We start from the raw sequence: 21,533 nt of genomic DNA, 5'->3' as shown, positions 1-21,533 counted from the left end.
AGAGAGAGGGGGGGGGGGGGGGAAGGGAAAAAAAAAAAGCACGATCTTCTCTATTGTGTTTAATTTATTTCAATGTAGCTTATTTCCTTATAAGTTATGAAATTTAAAAGCAAACTAAGTCTTGTGAATAAAAACCGACAAAGGAAAAAAAAAAAAAAAAAAAAAGCCTTCCATCCCCCGGCTGTTCTGTCCAGAATTTGGCGTTTTGGCGTGAGCTGATTTTCCTTTCCTCTCCTGCGCTGCCCGAGCAGAGCGATGCTGCTCTCGCCTTCTTTTGCGAAGCCACATTTATTGTCGGAGAGGGGGGAGAAGGGCAAAAACTTTCCCCCCCCCCCTTTTTTTTTTTTTTCTTTCCGAGGGGGGGTGATGGGAAAGCTGGAAAAAGGCTTTTTATGCGAATAAACATAAACACCCCTTCTATGCCCCCCCGGCAGGCAGCAGGCTCCCAGCCCCGTGTTTCGGGGGGTACGGCCGCTGTCCCCCCGGCTCCGCGGCCGCTCTCGGGCAGGGGCGCTGCGGCGGGGCGGCCCGGTCGGGGCGGGGGGGTCGGGGCTGGAGGGTCCCGCTTCCCCCCCTTCCCCACCGGCATCCTTTTCATCCCGTTTTTTTCCCCGTTTTACGTATTCCGGCTTCATCCATGCCGGGGAAACGGCGGCGGCTATTTGGAATTAAAAAAGCAGTAATTTCCCGTGAAAACGGGGTGCGAGGGGGGCGGGGGGGCAGCAGTCTATTAAAATTAAACTAGGGGTTCATTCAAGGGAGCGATTGCTCCCGAGGTAACGGCGAGGTTCCCCGGGCAGGCTCTGGCGAGTAAATCAGGGCTTGGCGGTGGTCGCATCATTCGTAGCCCTCGCACTTCATCTGTTGTTATTATTATTACTATTATGATGATGATGTAACGCGGTTCGGAGAGGGCCGGCGGCGGCTCCGGTGGGGGGGGGGGGAGCGGGGGTGTCCGCTGCTCCCCTCTCCCACAAACCGCTCATCGAAACTTAACGGCCCCGGACAGCATCGCTGCCTGCCGCTGCCGGCCCCACGGGCAGCCGCGGACGCGCGTGGACTAGAGAGAACCCGCGGGTAATTCCAGCCTTTTTAGTAGCCGCCGCCACTGCCCGCTCCTTTAGCTCGTTCAAAAAATATATATTAGCATTAAGAAATTTTTGGTTTCGTTTCTGTGCGGGAGGGAGCCGGGACACGCGTGGGGCGGCCTCGCTCGGCCCGTCCCCATGTTTGTGTGTGCCACCACCACCCCCCCGCTTCCCAGTGCTGCTCTTCTCCGGAGCGCTTTTTTTTTAAAAAAAAAAAAAACAAACAACAAAAAAACCCACAAAACAAAACACAACAAACCCCCAAACAAAACCACAAACCCCCACCAGAATACTGTAATTTATTTTGGTTTGCTTTGGTGCAAAGGGGATGCTGCTTGGAACGCGCAGCAACCCGGAGCCGGCTGGGGCGAGCGGCGGCCCGGCTGAGCCCCCCCCCGGCATGAGAAGGGGGGTGTTGTATTTTAGGGAGGAGCAGCTGCTCCTCACCCCTGTCGTGTCCCCCCCACCCCGGGGCAGCCCTCCCTCTACAAGCCAGCATCTGCCCCAGGCGCAGGAAAGTTATTTGCTCCGCGGGTTGGGGTCCCCCCTCACCCCCCCACCCCCTCCCGGGAGTGGGGCTTTGGGGCTGGAGGGGGGAGCCCCGAGCCGGGGGCCGGAGGAGAAGGAGATAAACAAGCGAGGGGGTTGATAGCTGTCATCATCACCATCATCATGGCTTTCATTTGGCTGCCTAATGAGTCAGATCACAGGCAGAGAGAAAAATTGTCAATCGCCCAGGCTCTAATGAATTTTTTTGCAAATTGTAATCAAGCCAGGCCGTCTCAGCTCGCTGATTAATGAGACCCAGGAGGCCCGGCCAGCACCTCAGCTTTTTATTCCATCCCGTCCTCCCTGCACTAAATTAACAGCAACTTGTCTGAGCTTCAAATTAACTCCCAATGATTAATTCTGATGGGGGGGTCTGAAGAATAGCTCGTCCTAATAGGCACTGGCCTCCGATGCTGTTTGAAATTAATACACTTCCCCTTTGGCTGCCGGCTTTAATCCAAGGTTGGGTTTTGACATCACTATATTTGTTGTTACAATAAATTCCTCTTACATCTGCAGATCAAATAATTGCACTGCTCAGGGAGTGCAGCAGAAACGCCGGCCCGCTTCGCAGTGGCCCAGAGTTGGAGGGGAACGAAAGCTGCCTGCTCCTTTCCTCCTCACTCCAGCCTGCCTTAGGAACCCCCTTTTTTTTTATTTATATATAAATGTATATATGTATTTTTAAGCCACCGCTGCTCAGCAGCACGGGGATGTGGTGGCCAGAGGAGGCAACCCCTCTCCGGCGGGGCAAGGAGTACACTGCCTCGCTCTTAAATAAGACATCACAGCTTTTAAATCACCCCCTCTCTTTACCCCCTCACCTCAGCGACCCAGCAAACTCACCGCATGCCAGGGCTGCTGCAGAGACCGGACAAACTCAGCGCATGCCAGTGCAGGTCAGGCACGGGGCTGGGGTGGAGGGACACTCCAGCTGTGGCCCCCACTTCCTCGGAGGGGGCAGCTCTGCCTTCCGCCTTGTTTCTGTTTGTATTGACTTAATTGGTTTAATTATTTCAGCTGGGACTGGCCAGGCTCGGTTTTGTGCCTTTTACCTGCCCCTCCTGCCCCCGGGGATGCGGCTGCCCCGCTGACAAGGACCCCTTTGTGACTGGACTCCCCCTCCATTGGGGTTATCCCCCGTGATGGTGGGGGCCTCCCCACCGAGCATCCCCCAGAGAGGGGCCAACTCCAATATCTGGAGAGATGGGTGAGGGGGTCCCTGCCCCTGCTGGGAACAACCCCCGCCAAGGACTGAGCATCTCCCCTGTTCCCCAGTGGGTGCAGTTTAACCCCTGCAAGATTCACCCACCCCTCCAGTCTTGCTGTCCCCCAGGATCGGCTCCCCCCACCCCCCGCGTGCTTCCATGGGGCCGTATCAATCTTCTTCCGTGAGGAGGAGAGCGATGAGGCCGATAAGCGGCCGCCAATGCAAATTCCCGCCGTCACCATCATAAAGCACCCGGCACCCTGACACACAAAAGCAACACCATATGTACGAAGACAACCTGTATGAATTATAAATTGCATCATAAAAATTGATTGCCTATCCCAACCCTTCAGAAACACACGCGGGGCTGGGGCGGGGGGGAGAAACCCACCCGGCACCCCGAAACGGCCGCCCTGCGGCGGGAGGGGATGCTCTGCCGAGCCACCCCGCAGCCCTCGGGGGTGCAAGGTCCCTTCCCGTCCCCCTCCCCGCGGCCACGGGATGCTCACCCGCCCCTTGCTTGCTCTTTTCTCCCTCCTGCTACGCCTGGCCCATAGAGAGCCTTAATCTATTTATTTCAAGCCACTTCATCCTCTCTCCCTCTTTTGTCCCAGCCCCAGCCTCTGGCTTTGTGGCAGGACCGCTGAGGTTTTAAAAGCCCCTTCCCCTATAGTTTGAGGTCTCCTTGGCTGCCTGAATTACAATGGCTAAAACAGGATTACACTGACCTGATCCTATTAAACTCGCCAATCGATCTGTGCCGCCCTCCCTCCGGCTCGGCAAACTTACTCACCCAACTTTCCCCAGGGCTCAGCCTGGGAAGAGGAGTAGCAAAAGGCCGCCTTTCCGACCAGGCCTGATGGAGGAAGGATGGATGGACGCTATTTTTTCTTTTTTTGGAGCCACGTGGATTTTAAACCTCTGCTTTAGCTCCCAGCATCTCGGCTCCAAAGGAAAACACAGCGTTTTCTTGGTCTCACAGATGCTCTGACTCGCAGTCCTGGCAGGATATTAAGTCACATAGATAAATCATACAGAAAGGGGTATTATAGCTATAAGCAAAATGATTCTTCCTCCCTTTGGTAAGGGCAACCCTCAAGCTGCCTGATGTGGGGCACATACACTCCTGGTCCTCCTTCTACAAACAACCTGGTGTGGGGAAAACCCTCGGGAAGAGCCAGCCTCAGCCCCTTGCCGCGATGCCGAGTGTGTTGGACCAAAGTCTGAGCGAGGGCTGCCCACACTCGCGGTGCCCATGAGCCCCCCGGTATCCACTGGGGCTGGGACCCCCGACGCAGCCACACCAGCATCTTCCCAATGATGCCCAGAGGACAGTGTCTCTAGCGTGGGTAGGGCTGACTCAGCAGCGAGTCCTTCCTCGCTTCCTTTTTATTTATAAAAAGAGCGGAGGAAGAGGAGTGCAGACCCGGCTTAACGACGTTTTCCTTGTCAGCGGGCAAAAGGACCTCGATCGGCAGCGTTATCTGCTGCCAGGGGATGCTCTGCATCGCCTCGGTACTGTGGCACGCCACCATCTGCAGAGGAACGGGCGCCTGGAATTAATCCCCCGCTGTCCCCCGGGAAAATAATTACAAGGCAGGGGAATAATCTAAAAATGGCAGTAAAATATGGGGTGTTTACGCTGACCTGCCGGGACGACTGAATTAGTGGCAAGGGGCCTGAATTAGTAGCAAAGGGCCTATCGCCGACTCCGGGGGAGCAGTTTTAATGCTCAAATCCTATTAATTAACAGAGCAAAAGACAAATCGGGGACTCCCATTTATAATTTTCTAGGAGTGTGTTATTAACAGTGAGGAGCTGAAGCTCAGAGGGTGAATATGTCTTGCCAAGTGCCTGGAGCTCTTCTCTGCACACCCCAAAGCTACTCTAAAGGGTACCAACACCCCCAAACTGGCTGCAGAAAAAGAGCCATTAGCAATGATTATTTTAAAATTTTTGGGTTTTTTTAAAGGTAACGTGTCCTGTTACTATCTGGGGTGACAAAAACTGCATCTGCCTGTCTAAATTGAAATCTTTGCTGTCCTCCTTCTGCTTGCGGTCCTGTTCAAAATTTCTATTCTTGGTGCAAAAGCATCTGAACTCAGAAATGATGTGCAAAAATGTGGGTATGGCCCCAAAATCCCTTTGAGAGACATTTGCCTCCCTTGCTGATATTCCCAGAACAGCTAAAAGAAGCCACAGGCACGGTTATACAAATTAAGTAACTGCTGTTTTAGCTGGCAACCTCAACTCAAAGTGAACCGGTCCACTTCTTTGGGCAATGGCAACATCTTCTTACTCAAAGCCCTCTTGCGCACATCCCTGAAACATCCTCAGGGCATGTCCCAGCACCCCAAATTAGGCTGGGGGTAATGCACCCTGTGAAATTGAAATACACAGGCACACCCCCCCCCCAGCCCCCTATTAAAATTACAGGGTCACTCTCCTGCCAAATTTCAAGGCCCTGCACCAAAGCTGGAAGGCACCTAAGAGATTTTAAGTAGCAGTAACTGGGGTTTTTTTTCCACTGCTTAGAGAGGAAAAAAAAAAAAAAAAGAGCATCTTACAGTTTTTCACCCAAAACATCAAGAAGATTTGGGTTAAAATTCTCTCTTCCTGCCCCAGACACCAAGACAGACTCCCAGTATGCAGCAACAAACCCCAAATAATTAACACTGTGCAGCCCCAATGGCAAGGACCAGTGTGAAGAGTTACCCAGTCCAACTGGCACCAGTAACAGAAGCTTTCTGGTCCATTCCCCGCAACCAACAATCATCTCTTTGCACGGAGAGGAAGGATGACAGCAAAGACCTTCTGCAAACCATCAACGCCTGTAGATACGCCATCGAGCACCGAACATTTACAAATAGCCTGTTCATTGCTAAGAAGCCACTTGGGCTTTTATGAACATCGTTATGGCCATGGTGTAATAGTATCTATCAAAAACATTGCCTTTCTGAATTAAGGTAATGGTCATTTTTAAGACACACATCTGTATTTTTTTTTAAACAGATGCTCAGCTCCTAAGCCCATGACTGCTATTTCTCCCCCTCCCCAATTATTTTCATATTTCCCCATTTCCAAAGCAGCAATAAGTTCCTGTGAAAGAAGGGTAATAGGAAGTCTCTCTCTAAGAGAAATTGTTAATTTGGGATTTATAAAGGACTTTCCTTAATGAATAATAGTTGAGATCGATCTGTCTTCCTGCCTCATTCTGCAAAGTAACATTTGTAAAGTAAGGTGATCCCAATTACTCCCTCTAATAACCCTCTCCAGCAAGAGATTTCAGAGCTGCAGCCATGAAACGCGCCCGCCTACCTCCCGTCCCCTGGTGCCATGAACATCACCTGCGTCAGGACTTTCTGGCTTCATTCAGCTCACGATCCCCCATGTCCCTGCCTGGCATGGACTGGCTCCATCACCCAGAAACCCCAGGGCGGGATGCTCTGGAACCCCCCCGAGAAGGATGCTCAATCCAGCCCCACCGGGCATCAGTGCCTGGGAGGTCTCATGCTGGGATTGTCACCCCGTGTCACCAGGGTGCCAGGGTCTGGAGGGGGCCTTCAGCCCCTCAAAATGCTCGATGCTCTGATACCCACCCACCTCCTGGCTTATCAGAGAGAGGAGATTGAGAAATGACTTGATTATTGTCCGTAAGTGCCTTCACAGGGAGAAAATACTGGCACTAAAGGGCTCTTGAATCAACAGCAGGACGGCAGCGTGAGAATCGATGCCAGCAGCTCAAGCCAGACAAACTCAAATTAGAAGCAAGGTGCTTTTTTTCTTTTTCTTTTTTTTTTTTTCCCTTAAAATATGGAGGACCATTAAAGATCAGAGCCAGCTAAGAAGGCGTGGGGGCTTTCTTCAGCCCTCAGGGTCTTCAGCTCCGGGCTGGATGCCTTCGGGGAAGAGATGCTTTAGCCAAGTCCAGAGTTTTGCCATAACAAGTGCCTTTTCCATGTCTCCCCTTTCCTCCTTCTTCCCTTCCCTTTGGTTCCTCTCTACAGCAGAGAATGAAGGTGTGGAAATCCCATTCCCTTCCTTCCTTTGCTTGGTGCCATCCCACACATACATCCCTGTCCCACATCCAGAGACTGGCCGGACTTCTGGAGAGACAGGAGCCAAGGGAAGCAACCTTTTTGTCATGCTTTAATTAACAAGTCCTGCTTCCCCAGCTCATCAACACTTGGGAGAGAGGCAGGCTCTGCCACAGCACCAGCTCTCCCCTTTTTCCTTGCCTGCACCCAAGACACATCCCACATCAGCTCAGAGATGCTCCAGAAAACCCGGGGAACACTAACGCAACTTTACGAGTAATTCCAGGGGAAAAAAAAACCCAGAAAATGTATCTTTTTTTTTTTTTTTTTTTTTTTAAAGCAAAATATAATTCTCTTCTCTCCTTAGCGCAGCTGGAGGGAACTAAGAAGTGCAAGTTGTAAGAGGCTTGCTCTGGGTCACCTCTTTTGAAGGTGACCCACAGATGACGCTGCCTTTGGGACGCCTTGTCCCTGCCACAAGGACTATTTTGGGTGTTTGAGCTCTGTCATGCTGCCAGCCTGCAAAGTGCAGAAGATGTTCCTTTTCTATCCTTGCCTGCAAGCATCATCCTCCTGGTGAGCCAGAGCTGGCACAGTGCTTGGACCCTCCCTCACCCCACGGGAGGGGGATGCTGAAGGTACCACCCTGTCTGCATCCGAGCTCAGGCGCTTGCCGGGCAAATTTTGTCATGTCCAAGTGCTAGAAAGGGTGAAATCCTGATGTATTTGTTCACCTGGCACAAATCTCAGCACTGCCAGTATTAACTGGCCAGGCCGATTAGTGGCAGCCATCAGCCAATAAATAAATTGGAACCATCTCCAGACCTGATTAGCTTGCTAATTAAGCTCAGTTACAGGGAAATCTGCAGTCAATCAGCCCGGCCATTACCAGTTGGATCTGCAGAGTGGGAGCTGTAGATGCTGGGTCTCTGGTGGGGAGAAGGAGGAGGGGAGTGTACTGGGGGTGGTAAAGAAGGTTGTCCCAAAATCTGCTTTCCTCAGCAGCAGAGATACTCATCTGTTTGGGGAAATTCCTGGCAGCCTCCAGTGCCCCCACGTTCACCTGGGCTCCTGCCCTGACGCTGTTGGGAGGAATTGCCCCATTCTGCTTCAGTCACTGAGCTGCTTGGCAGCACGATCCCTTTCCAGTTCACAAACTCCCAGAAACTGCAGAATGCCTCCAAATACAGCCCATTCATAAGGGTAGACACAGGGCTGGGAGGTTTTTTTTTTGTTTTTTTTTGACTGAGTCAGGCTGTTTCCCCTGCTTCCCTGCAGTGATGTGCAGCTCTGACACCTCGCTCCAGCTCCCAGCTATTCCTTCCCACACCCAGCTGGCACCTGGGGACCTGCACCGAAATGCTGATGGACATCTTCATCCCAGCACAGAGGCCAAAGAGGCCAAGGGCTCTCAGGGGTTTCTTCTTGCCTGCAAAGTAGGCGCAGCATCCCCCGTGCGGCCCAAAGCAGCGGTAGGATTTCAAGACATGTACCCATCTGTCACTGTTAGCATTGCAGGACGAGGTGTTTTGGCATTTGGGGACGCCCTTGCTACCTCCAGCTGCAGACCCCCCATCTTGGCAGCTGCCAGCAGGTATCAGGCATTTACTTTTCTGTATACCTTGTCTTTTCTCTGGCTCTGGCAGCTCAAGGCTGCTTGGGATCCCAGCCCTTGCTTCATGAAATGAAAATATCTGGCCTTTGCTTTCCGCTAATCCTCCAAAACCGTGTGGATTGTTTGCTCATTCACCAAAATGACAAGAAGTCATTTTCTATTCAATTTTCTACTGGAAAAGGTGATCAGGAGGCTCTCTTCAACTGAGCAACAAGCAGCCCTCGCGCTGGCAGCACCAATGCCAAGCCATTTCTTAGAAGACTAGAGCAAACCCCGGGCACGTTATGTTTCCTCGGAGCCCAACATTAATCCCCTGAACGCCGGGAAAGTCCTGCAGATGGTTTTGCAGCTCCGCATCCCTCCATCACTCCTGCTCCATGGCACAGCATTGCCTTTTTTCTTCTGTCGCTTTAGCTCTTCTCATTCTCTCTTTGGCAAATGTAAGGAGTCTCCCTGGCTTAAAAACAAACAGATCTGGAAGTCAGGGAGAGGAGATTGGTGGGGGCAGAATGCAAATAAATAAGTGCTAATTGCTGGCAGTGGTGCTGTGCTTCTAGCGCAGTTATTGTGACCGCATTTATTGGCCAATTAAGGGCTTTACTGGACGTTAGGCGAGATAAATGACTGCCTGGTGGGTTTCCCAGTCCTGGCGTCGGTTTGTGGTTTTCCTACTGCACATTTAGTGGTTTCACCAGGAGTAACCACGTTTCTCTAATATGCCCTCCAGGTAACTCCTGCAGTCTGTGCTCTCTTTAGAGTTGGACTTATGATCCTAAAGGTCTTTTTCAACCTAAATGATTCTGATTTTCCAAAGTCATGTTCTGGGCATTGCTCGGGTGGGAATTGCAATGCTATAGGAATACTTCACTGGGGAAAAAAACAGATTGCCTGCTTCTCCCTGCAAGCATCACCTGCCTCGGATCTGTCAAAGATACAGAGAAAAGAGGGCAAAAGAATGAGCTCGAAGGTAGGTGATGCTGGGCTCAGAAGAGCTTCATGTGGGTCACCCTGCTCCCCAGGTCGGCTTTCTGCTGGGCTTTTCACAGCCAGGGTAACAGCAAGTTTCTGAGCAGCATCTCTGGACACCACTCCCACCTCCTGCCACCAAGTCATTGAGCAATTCTGGGCAGGAGTGATGTCTGCCACCCCTGGGAAGGGCCCTCAGGAAGGTAAATTGGGTCAAGCCACTCCGAAGCAGGGGATTCCACCATCACCCTTCCCCCCAGGGTAGTGTAATGGGAGGAGGGGAGGGGGGAGGAAGATGGTGGTGGTTCCTCATCACCACTGTGGTTCAGCTGAGGAACATCTTGATGTGGGGTGCTGCAGATGCTCAAAGCTTTCAAGGGGTTCAGGGGATCAGCCAAATTGATGGAAGAGAAGTTCACTGAGGGTTACTAAACTCACTGAAAACAGGTGGCTCAGAAGTCCCTGAATTTTAAACAGTTATGGACTGGGGAAGCATGTAGCAGAAAGACATGTAGTCTGATTTTACACTCTCCTTCAGCATTGCCTTTTGGCTACGTGTAGAGAAAAGGTGTTGGTATGGGTGAATCTCTGACCTGGCTCTTTAAGGCTAATTTACCTGATATTCATGAAGCATAAATTTTTTTTTTTTTTTTTCTGTTTATGAAAACAGCTGAATTTGGGCCGGCTTGGCTCTCTCCTGGAAAACAAAGCTGTTAACCAGGGGATCACCCCATCACACTGCATGCGATTGCTGTGCGTGCTGTCCTCAGTCATCTCATCCCATCGCTCCCTTCATACCAGTGCAGATTTGTGTTAAAGAACAAATTAAAAACAGCAAGACTGCCAAGGGAATGATTTTGAGTGAGGGCTAAAAGCATGCAGTACCTACGGAGAAAGCATCTTCTGGGCTCTGGGGCAGGTTCCTTGACCTGGTGCTCCCAGTATCCATCAAAGCTAATCCTTTGTAGGCAAGGGTTGAAATGCACAGCAAGGCCTTATGGCAGAGCAACAGCCCGGTCTTTACAGTAATTGCTTTTTTCTTAAAAAAAAAGAAGGGGAAAAAAGGTAAAAAGGGGGGGTTCCTGCTACTCTCATTATGGGAATCAATAGTTTTCCTTCAAAATCTCTTTCTGACCCCTGTTGCTTTGCAGTAGGATATTTTCTTTTCTTCCTAGGCATCTGTGGATGCCACCAGCTGAGAGCGCTTCAGGGGTACGCGGGTGTGGGCTTGAGGTAGGTGAGAAATGTGGCCCTGAAAGACATCCTCAGATCTGCTCCACCATTCCTGGCACCAGGATCTTCCAGGAGAAGCCAGATCTTAGGAAGGTGGTTAGAGAGAGTGAGCAGCCAGCCATGCCCATCACAAAATCAAACCCCTTTAGGAGGTCAAAGGAGAGGAGGGAGGGGTGATTCCTAAAAAAAGCACTACTATAGCTTTACACCCAGGGGAAATCCAAAACAAGCTCTCCCATGTTTGAAGTTCACATTTCAAATCCAGAAGGGGACAACATAAAGCATCCACCTCCTGCTTCAGTGCTGGTTGGATGGGTGATGGGGTTAAACAGGGTGGGAAAACCTTGCAAGAACAAAGGCATACAGTTGCTGTGTGACAAAACAGTGATGTAGACCCCCAAAAAAGAAAAAAAAAAAAATAATCTACAAGCAGTCCTGTAGTTTTTCATCCCCCACAGTGCTGCTACAGCCTCCCTGGAGCACTCAGAGAATTGAAGAGCAGAAAAGGAAAGAGAAAACCTCCCCCAAGCCCCCCAAAAATCCCCATTAGACAGGACAGAACTGACAGCTCCCTGTAGGCAGGAGACCTGATGGGATGGGCAAAAACCTGGAGAATGAACAAATTTAAGCCAAGTCACAAGCAGACGTAAAGGATAAAACCAAAAAAACCTCAAGCCCATAATATGGGCAGTCCCGCTTAGTTCGTGAAGATGCAAGCTTACCTCTCCACTCTTGGCCAAATCTTATCTTGAGCAAAATCCCACTGCAGCAAGGTCTCCAGTCCCATGACGCACTGGAGAACTTGTCCATCTTGGTATCGGTTTTGACCACGCTGCCCTTTGGTATCAGCCCATGAACTGTGTTGGGTGCAAAACCAGGAAGACACATACCCAATCTGCTGCTTCTTCGTTGCTCCCCTTGGCTATTGCATACCCCTCTTTGTGTCTCTTTTTGAGGAAAATTCCCCATTTTTTCCACCACTTCATAGCTGTACTCCTTTTTTGAATATCCTTAATTTCTCTGTGTCTTTTATAAGGTGGGAAGAGCATAGATGGCCAAACGGTAGCACTGGTTGTCTTACTCCATGGTGCCCTTATAAATCTTAAAATCTGACATCTCTTTCTTCACCCCAGGACACGTTATTCAAGTCATCTCCCTTTTTTTCCCCATTAACACACATTTACTGAATTTTATCTGCTATTCTCTATGTACCCACCTTGATACCACACAGCTCTCTTGGCCTTATGTAGTTTTTCAGCAGCCATTGCTACCACTAACCGTATTGCCAACCCATCGAGACACGCTGGCCCTGTCAGGGACCCTTCTGGCATGTGTCTAGCTATGTCTGCTCAGTTGAAAACCTATCACCTTTCCATCTCTCAACCTTCTGCATCAAGGCAGTATTTTGTCTTCTCCTTGGGCCTACTTAGATTCCCGATTTCTTCTTGTGAAGTACTTCCGCCAAGACCTTTAAAAATGTAAATAAACGTCAATCAGTTTATAAAATGCCCATTGTTCAGGGCTTTAAATGACTTCTTCAGAGAAGCCTAATAGAGAGCCATGATTTTCCTTCAAAGAAGTGATTAGACCATACCATATCATGACCTTAAAGATGTTTTATTATTCTTATTTTAAATGATCATTTCAACCAATTTAGCAGATACAGATGTAACCGTTACTGGCCTAATTCCTTGGATCTCCTCCAGAGACTCTTAAAGTCTAGGTGCAACATTTACTACTCTCTCTTCCTCAGGGAGAATAACTGTTTTTAATGAAAGCTCGCATATTTTTGCTGGGAGATCTGTCATTCAGTTCATAAGCACTTTCAGAACTCTTAGATATACACCATTACGGTCCGGTTGACTTATTGCTTTTTAATTTATCAATTTGCACCATTACCGGCTCTTCCGACATCCCAGGTCTCGGATAATACTTCATCTTTATTACTGGCAAAGAGTGACAGTATCTCATCATTAATACGAGAAGAAAGTGGGGCCAGGGCAGGTATATCTCAATAACATGGCAATGAAGACTCAAGCAAAGAAGCAAGCTGTGACGAACAAGTTTTCTTGTCTTTATTAGAAAGAGACCTATACAATATAGCAGCCTCTCTCTGCAGTACTTTACAACTTTTTTTTCCCATTTTTATTTATTTTTCCTTTTAATTATCCAGAATACTGTACAGCTGACACAAAAATCTCAACGCGGAGAGAGAGGAAGGGGAAAAATAATACAAACTGGCATACTTAATCAAACCAAAATCATATGAAACAACAAGCAAAGTGAAATGTTTGTCAATCGGTTTAATTACAGTACAAACAATATAAATAAAGCATCATTGAGTCATTGTAAAACAAACTTGCTGAATGAGGTAATATAAAAACAACAACAAAAGATGTATTTTTTTTTAATAATTTCCACACTGTCTTGTCATCATTTATACATTACTATTTACAGAAACAGAAAAAAAACAACCCCAAAACTTGCTATAAAGCCTGACATGTGCTAGGTGTTTGCTGCCTCTAGCCCAAGCAGAGGTCTCAGGTGTCCCTACTCACCTGGGCTCCCCTTCTCCCTATCCCAACCAGAAAGACAAACATCACAAAGCAGAAAAACTGAAAGACGTTGGGGCTAAATGCGACCAAACGTAAAACCTAGCCTTTGCAGGCGGTCACAGGGTATGAAGGAATAAAGAAAAAAACCCAGCGTACACATTTGCTTCCCAAGCAGTGCCAATGGTGCTTCCCAGAATAAAGGTGCCGGCTGGATTGAACCTCAAATCACCACCCCACTGAAGCCAGGGGCCAAACTCTGACTTCAGAGAGGTCACAATACAGCCCATCTGCACCAAACTCTGCCGCCTTGAACCTGTTTTGCCTCAGACTTGGGCAAAATACTTGGGATACGCTCAAATCCTGCTGAAGTCAAGAGGTTTAAGGCAGCAGGAGCTGCAGAATCAGGCCCCCAGCAATCCCCAACCAGAGTCCAAAGGCAACTGTTACACAAAACGAGTCCCTGGTGTTTTAAAAGACACTCCTCTCCCAAACACCCCTTCAGTTTGTGCACCCACCTGCTCCTACTCAAGGTGCCGACAACTGAAAGATGCTCTTGACGTCTGAATAGTACAAGAGAGCTGGACCGAATGCATGTGGTCCCCTGGAAAGCTGGTATTCCCACAGAGCAAAGGAAATTCCCCTTCAGAGGGTGAATACACCCTATTTTCCCCATGGACTGGCAAAATGAGCTCATCAGATTCAACGGAGAATCCAGCTGAATCGCTGGATACATCAGAAAAAATGCTTGGAGGGGTTTTCAACAGCATTTCAAAGTAATTCTTTTGTCACAGACGCAAGAAGGGGAAATGAAAGATCCTCCCACCATTTCTGCACACCTTGCCTAGCTCCTGCAAACACCTTTCTCACCCTCTCCCTATTGACTTCCCCTGGTAGGACGATACACCGAAAGCAAGGGTAGAAATGGTGTGAGCTAGTTTTGGTCAAGTTTTCCTGGACTACCCAGTACACAAAAAGCCTCAGCATTTTAGCTGAGGTTTGTGACTCCCTCATGACAAAATTCTGGGGCCAGAGCTTAATGGCCAAGAACACATGGAGGGGGGGATGAGGAGCTGCTCTTGAGGAAGGACCGACCTGGAGAATGCTCGTCAGAAACATCTCACCATCGTTACCCCCAACAGCCTCACAAACGGCAGCAGGACCCACAGCATCGCTGAATCAGCCCGTGAGCTGCGTTTCAAGCAAATTTACATAAAAAAGGGCCTCTGAGCAGCAAGTTCTCTGTCCTTTTCACCTTTTCACCTTTGGAATCTCCTACTCTGGTGTTTCCCATGATAACACCTCCAGGGCTGGTGAGATGGGATTTCTTCTCTCAAGCAAGGGGGCTAACTTCAGTCCCGGTTGCCATGTAAAAGGTTTTCTCAAGTTAAGTGCTGCTTTCTGAAGAAGCTGAATTTTTAAAACCATTCTTAAAATTTTTAAAACCTCTGAGGCAGGCACCTGTGAGAGTCCTGAGTGTCTGACGGCTCCCAAGAGCCACAGTAAACCTGTATCTCATCTTCCTGCATCTCTCCATCCCTTGAGCATGTGTCCCCCATCCTGCGCCTGCCTCCTGCGCTCTTGGAAATGGCTGGTCTTCGTCAAACCGGGAAACTCGCCCGTCTAGAAACATCTAACTGAAAACCTGGCTCTAGCTACAGAATTCGATTAACGTGTAAATGAACGTGCGTACATTTCCACCACTAATATGTGGTGGAAATGTAGAGCATATATGTGTATATAAGCACATATATGCACATCAAACGCAAAGCACGTGTTGCTAATGACCTCCATGTGATACATTACCTTTACCTTATGACTCAAACTACCTTGGCTGCACTTCATCCACCTATTCAACTCAACTCAACCCCCAGATCTGGGAACTAGTTGCCAAATAACAACCCACCTTCAGCACCAAAACCCTTCCTCAGTCCTGCGTGAGCTTGGGGCTTGCCTTCAGCACAGATCAGACACTATCAAGTTGTCTGCTGTGAGGGGTTTTACTCCCCATACCTTGTAATTCAAGAGGACCAGGGATGTGTTTTCAGCTACCTCAGTTCTCAGAAACAAAAAAACCACCAATTGGTTCTGGAAAACGGGGAATACACAAAAGAGATGATGGTGCCACTGCCAGCAAGCAACATGGTCATCCCAAACACATGCCATTAGACCTCTGTAAGCATTCCCACCCCCACCCCCCCACCCCCCTTCACGTTTAGTACATAACACACAGGTAAAAATTACTATCTCTGAAGCACTGCAAAATAGTCAATCCTTAGTACTGGAAGCTAAACACACATCCAGAAAGTTCATGGCCAAGAGAAAGCTGAAGCTCTGCCTGTCAACAGAACTGACCACTACTGCTTGAATATGCCACAGGGATTTGGGAGACAGGCAGACATATAGAGATGAAGAAGCTAAAACTGCTGAAATGCACAAAGACATTTTTATTTCATTCGCCTACAAGCAAAAGTCCCCCGGAACATTCAGGGAACGGTAGTAAACGATGGGAGTTAAGTCACCCACATATTGCTGTCACCTGAAATGAAACACTGGGGCCAAGACGACCAGAAGCATGTCTCGTGATCGGGGGCTTAAGATGGCTCTATAAAAAAAGAAAACAACCAACTCCAAAACAACCTTTTCTTTTCAGAAATCATGCAATTCTTCACTCAAAACATGAACTATTCACAGCTCCTGAAAATCTTGGCCAAAACCCTTTGAACCTCCCTACAAAACGTGTGACAGATTCAGTCAACTCAAGGTAAACTGTCATGAGATCACTCGATATGTACTTTAAAAACTGGCCCACGCTAAACAACAAAACAAAACCTATAATATCATAATACAACAAATCTACCTACCTACGGCTTTGGATATTTTGCTCTATTACCTCTATATTTTTTCAAACAGCAGATTATTTTGTAATAAAACCATTCAAATCAACCTTCTTCTTGCAGCTTAGAATTTAAGAAGTCAAAACTCATTGCAGTACTTTTTAACTTGGGGTAATTTAGTGTTTTTGTACCTTGAAAAGAAATTTCATTTGTAGCAGGTTTTTTTTTTATACTATGCAGCAAAACCAAGAACATCCAAAACCATTTTTCTATGCAATAAATTTTACCCACAAATCACCAAGAATGGAAGGAGATGTTGAACTGAGGATCCAAGACTAACAGCCAGAGATCCCATGTACGCATTGCTGTAGCAGCCACTGGAGGGGAAACGAATATGCTTGATGATGAGATGCAGATGGGCAAGTTGCCTCCTATCCAAGCCAAGCTGCCGCAAGTTTGGTCCCCAATGCTGTCCTCCTTTACCTTGAGTCCCTCCAGCCACAATGATCATTTGTTCCCTGTTAAGGTGCAAACGTGGCTCCCCGAGACGTTTGGAAAGGGCCCCTTTGGGACCCCCTTGTGAAACCTGTGCTTCTCTCCACTATTACTACTTTATACTAGAAACTACAAATTACTTCATTTTTCCCAATCTCCATACAAATATAAAAGATGAAGCTATTCAAACCCCATATAATCTAATTATACTACATTACAGTGCCGGAGATAATTTCTAAGCCCGTATCTGCATTCCCACCTCTATTCCTCTCCCTACGTTACTCAGCTTCCTCTGGCCAGGGGAAATCTCCAAGTGCAGCTAAAGCTTTTTTTGCACTAACACATATAATTTAAGGAAACGGGGAAAAGACATCAAATTAAACAATATTAATGTTTACACAGTTATTATACACTATGCCCAAATGCTTAAAAATCCTCTCTACCTTCCAGGAGCTCTCACCTGGCTTTCTGAGCAGCATCGAGCTCAGAATATATCAAGGTTCTCCAAAAATAGGTTTTCTTCTGCTCCCTTTCAGCAACGGAATCAGAAATCTGGTAATGGGAGCCCTTGGCCAAATCTCTGCACTGGCAAGACCCTGAATTTTCCCAAGGTTAGATCTTATACCTTCATAAATAGGGAGGATAAGTAAATCCCCCTCAACTCTGGGAATATCAAGGTTCAGATGCTGGATGCGACACATCCGACTCATCTCCAACCTTTAAACAGCAATTAGTTTAAAATAAACAAAAGGAAAGTGCTGATGTTAATAGCAACGGCTGACTCGCTTTTAGTGTTTTAGTTGTTGTGGATAAAGTGCAGAGGAAGGGGGATTTAAAGGTATCTGGGATGATTAAAAGGGTTAAATGGGGGACGCAATGGAAACCACAGCCGTCGACTCCATTTCTGGAGAAAATAGCTTTAGCTAACATCTTTCTGCTGGGATTTCTTATTGACTGGATCTCAATTTGTTTTTAATTTGCTCATAACATGCTCAAAGGGCGTAAACAGCCTGGCAAGTGGGTTCCATAAAAGCAACGAGAGGGGCTAAACACGAGACAAAACATGGAAAACGGACAGGTTAACAGCGTGAAAGGAAGGGGAATGATTCCTGCAAATTCACCAAGTGTCGGTATATACTGCCTCTTTCCGCACCTGGAGAACGTCAATAACATCCTTTGCAAAGTGCAAAAACATCCCCTGAAGAGCACGCAGAGCTCAAAAAGCCAAGCCCTGCCAGACTCCAGCCATGGAGAACTTCCTCCACGCTCGCTCTCAGCTGTGGTGGGAAGGGGTTTCCCCTCCTGTCCATCACCACGCAAGGAGGGGATGGAGTCTATGTGGGCCTGAGTTCCTTGCCAGGTGGCCTGTCCCACTAGTTTAGGAGGTGCCATCCAACCAAACCCGTCTGAGCAAGGGATGCTGTAGGCAGCACCCCATGAGGCACAGCCCCTTGGCCCGTTCTCCTGTGGCTGGAGCACCACCAGCTGTAGTGCCAGAGAAGGTCTCTCCTGAATTGCAAGAGATGGTGCTGGGTGATCTTCTCTCTTTTGAAGGGACTGCCACTGCATGAACAACTGGGCATCCTCCCTGCAGACCCCCATCCGGGGGAAGTCATCACCTAGTCCTACGCCACTTCAATATAGGCACTGCCAACGCTTATGCCTCCAAAGGAAAAAACCCTATGTTTAGGTTAAAAGCAACTGTGTTACTGCTTAATTAAAGTATGAGGCTATTAGTTGGTCAGCCTGGCTACAAAATTTTCCCTTAATACAGTGGAATTTCCTCTCTTAAAAATATTCTGTGCTTTTTTGATGTTTGCTTTCAGAAGATTTTTATGAAAGGAGTGTAGAATTATTCTACCTGAAATCTGTGTGACAGCCTGGTTGTCTTGTTTGTTTCTCAAACATCACTCTCAGCTTTATAAGAGGAAGGTGGCCCAAAGAGAGCATTAAATTATGCACAGAAAATATTTTAAATTAGGATAAAAACAGCTCAGAAATGGAACATGCATTGAGAACTTAACGGTGGCAAATCTGCCTACCATGTATTTGAAACATCAGACTTGGGTTTTGGATACAAATGCCCTGATGCTTCGAGGGGAACAGCAGGCAGCTATAGCACCTCTGGGACCTTGAGCCGTGATTCCTGAATCCCTGCTGTGTTCCCCCAGAGAGGTGTAAAGCTCATGAGCACCAAGACACAGCAGGCTTCACAGCATTCCCTTAAGCTGGGTTGTCCCATTGCTGAAGGACCACCCGTAAGTACCAAAGATCAGGGAGCTGCATGGGAATGATGGGAAAATATCAATTATAACAGACACCCTTCCTCAATTTAAAAAAAAAAATAATTATACCAGTATGAAGAGAATCAGCTGTAGCCTTACTCTGATGCAGCCAGCCTAGGCTGGTTGAAGAAAGATTCTCCCCCCCAAATAGTCAAAGGTCTATACAGTAACAAAGTACAAAATGAGAACACCACCAAATAGGAAAATCTAGTCAATATTCTCGTGCTTCCACCTTGAGGCTTGCTCTTCTGCTAAAATTTGATGATTTTTCATGAAATCCATAATTTTCTGTTTTTTTCCCCTTAAAAATGCCCAGATTACATTTTTTCCTTCACATTTTGTCCACATATAGTTTATTTAGCAATTGCTATGCTCCTCCCATTTGTATGCCAAATGAAATCCAGAGCCCCAAGGAAGAACACCACTGAAGGCTGGGGAAATACATACAAGCAGGTAGATTTGCAAATTACTACGCTGTGTGCACCTCACTGCCTTCACATAATTGCTCCTCTGCCATCCAATTCAGTTGAGTTTTCAACTTTCTCTGTGATATACCCTTCCCCCCTCTTCACATTGCCATATGCCACTTAAAAAAATTACTTTGCTGCCTGCCAGAAACCATACAGCCTGCTTCCCAGTGCCAGAATCCTACTTTGTTGAAAATAGGAAAAGCTGGGATCTGCCCGGTAATACCAAAATAATCAAATCAAGTATAAAAACTTGGAATTGAAATGAACTGTCCAGGCTACTTTCACAAGCCATTTTTCTTCCAGAAAGCAGCCAAGTTGGGAGTCAAGCGCAGCCATGCCCTGCCCACCGTGGTGAAGGCTATCAATTCTGAACTTAATCAAATCTGATCTTCCCACAGCCAGACTAGGGCTTTTTGTCTTGGCTTGTGAAAGCTTTGTGACTTCTGGAGTAAAATGTATTTACAGTGCTTAGAAACAGCCTCTACTTCCTTTCTAAAAGGTCTTGTACACTTTTTGTTTTCCTTGCCAAACGTGCCATAATCTCCTTCTGATACATTCCTCAAAGGCTTGCAATGGAAACAAGAGTTCACTGCTGGGAATATTTCCAATGTACAGTGATCTGTATCCCACAGATCCTAACTAGTTGCACATTATTTAGTTCACATCCATTATAGTTTATAAATTAACAGAGATGTCGTTTCTGTACAAAAAAAAAATCAATGCATATTTATTTTTTTTATTCAAATAGATTTAACATACATATAATCTAGAGACACAATACAAAAATCTGTATAAGTTAGGCAATGCATCACAGGAGTGACCAAAAACTCAACACATTTACCTTGGCAAAATGACAGAACCTATTTCTGCTGACTGAAAAAATATTAGCCTTTAATGCGTTTATTAATTTCACTAAACATACTTGAAATGTTTTTCCTTAGCGGTATTCATTATTCCTTTTTGTGTTTCATAGTTACTCTTATTTATTTTTTCCATTTTGTTTTTACACCAAGGAGACTGCAGTCAAATAACACTCAGCAACTCATTTCCTCTCTTTGGACTGAAAAATTAAACAGATACTAAATTATGACAGTGAATTTAGAAAGGAGGGCTCCAAGGGCTTGAAAGAACATGTCTGAGATAATATGATGCTTCTAAGAATATTGCAATCACATCCAAGCAATCACCGAAGCGTGCCATGTAACTACCTCCTCAGCTAATATGCTTTTTTCTCCGTGATGACTAATCATGTTCTATTAAACAGCGGTAATGCTGGAAGAACTCAACTATACAAGTGTAATGAAGCCAGTATTCTCCCCGGACAGATTAGCTACAACTGATTTGACACATACCATCATAGGAGCTTCAAACCTGACAAACTCTGTGCTTGCTTCTGATTTATGCCGTCAAGCTCTTCAGAGAAGAGAATGAAATCCAGGCGTCGCGTTTGGTAGAGGTGAAATGTACTGATGTGCTTAACTGTCAGTTACGGAAAGTCACCATCTCTCCTTCCTTCTCCTCTCACTTGCCTCTCCCTCCGCCCCTTCCCTCCACGCCCGGGGAGCCTGCGTCCCCCCCCGAGGACGACTGCTCTCCCATGGTCCTGGTGCCACGCGCGGTGTGTCCTGCTCAACCCACGTGCTCTCGCCTGCTTGTTTCCATCATTCGAGAGCTGTTACTGAAACAACTGCTTCCTCTGCAGCCCCTTTTGCTCCGTCTCATCCCCTCGCGCTCTCCAGATGCGCCATTTCCAGATGGGACAGGGATGTACCGAAGGGAAAAGGGAAAAGGAGAGTTACCAGACTCACAGAGCAGAGCTGTGATGGGGATGGAGGAATATGAGGCTGCGGATGTAATTCAGGTCAGCGAATACACGGGTGAGCTCCTCAGATGATGGTGGGCATCCTTCCACCGCTGTTGTTCCGGTTATTGTTCTTCCTGGACAAGTTTGGAGTGGCCATGAGGACGAAGCGCTCGTCGGGGCAGCCGTACTGGAGGAGAACATCAATGCACTCCTGGCTGGAGGCCTGCCGGGCGTAGGCCAAGGCCGTGTTTCCGTGGGCATCACGCGCCATCACATCAACGCCGTACTATGGAAAGGAGAGATGTGTCATTGGGAGCTGCGGTGCCAACAGAGCTTTGAAATGGAGGGAGCAGATTCGGGACAGATAGGGTTGAATTTCAGTGAGGATGGGG

At 47.5% G+C, this 21,533-nt stretch overlaps 1 protein-coding gene across 14 annotated transcripts in view; it reads right to left on the bottom strand.

Annotated features, from left to right (window-relative positions):
• Nucleotides 1–12,749: 12,749 nt before the first annotated feature.
• Nucleotides 12,750–21,533, bottom strand: part of AGAP1 (ArfGAP with GTPase domain, ankyrin repeat and PH domain 1) — a 396,570-nt gene continuing 387,786 nt past the window's right edge. For all 14 annotated transcript variants that reach the window (XM_074910246.1, XM_074910247.1, XM_074910249.1 and 11 more), the window contains one exon: nt 12,750–21,427. In XM_074910246.1, coding sequence (XP_074766347.1) covers nt 21,224–21,427 — 204 coding nt within the window. In that variant the 3' untranslated portion in view covers nt 12,750–21,223. The remainder of the gene's footprint in view (nt 21,428–21,533) is intronic.

Source organism: Athene noctua, chromosome 7, assembly GCF_965140245.1.
Source record: "Athene noctua chromosome 7, bAthNoc1.hap1.1, whole genome shotgun sequence".
Lineage (NCBI taxonomy): Eukaryota > Metazoa > Chordata > Aves > Strigiformes > Strigidae > Athene > Athene noctua.
This window is presented reverse-complemented; position numbering and strand designations above follow the sequence as displayed.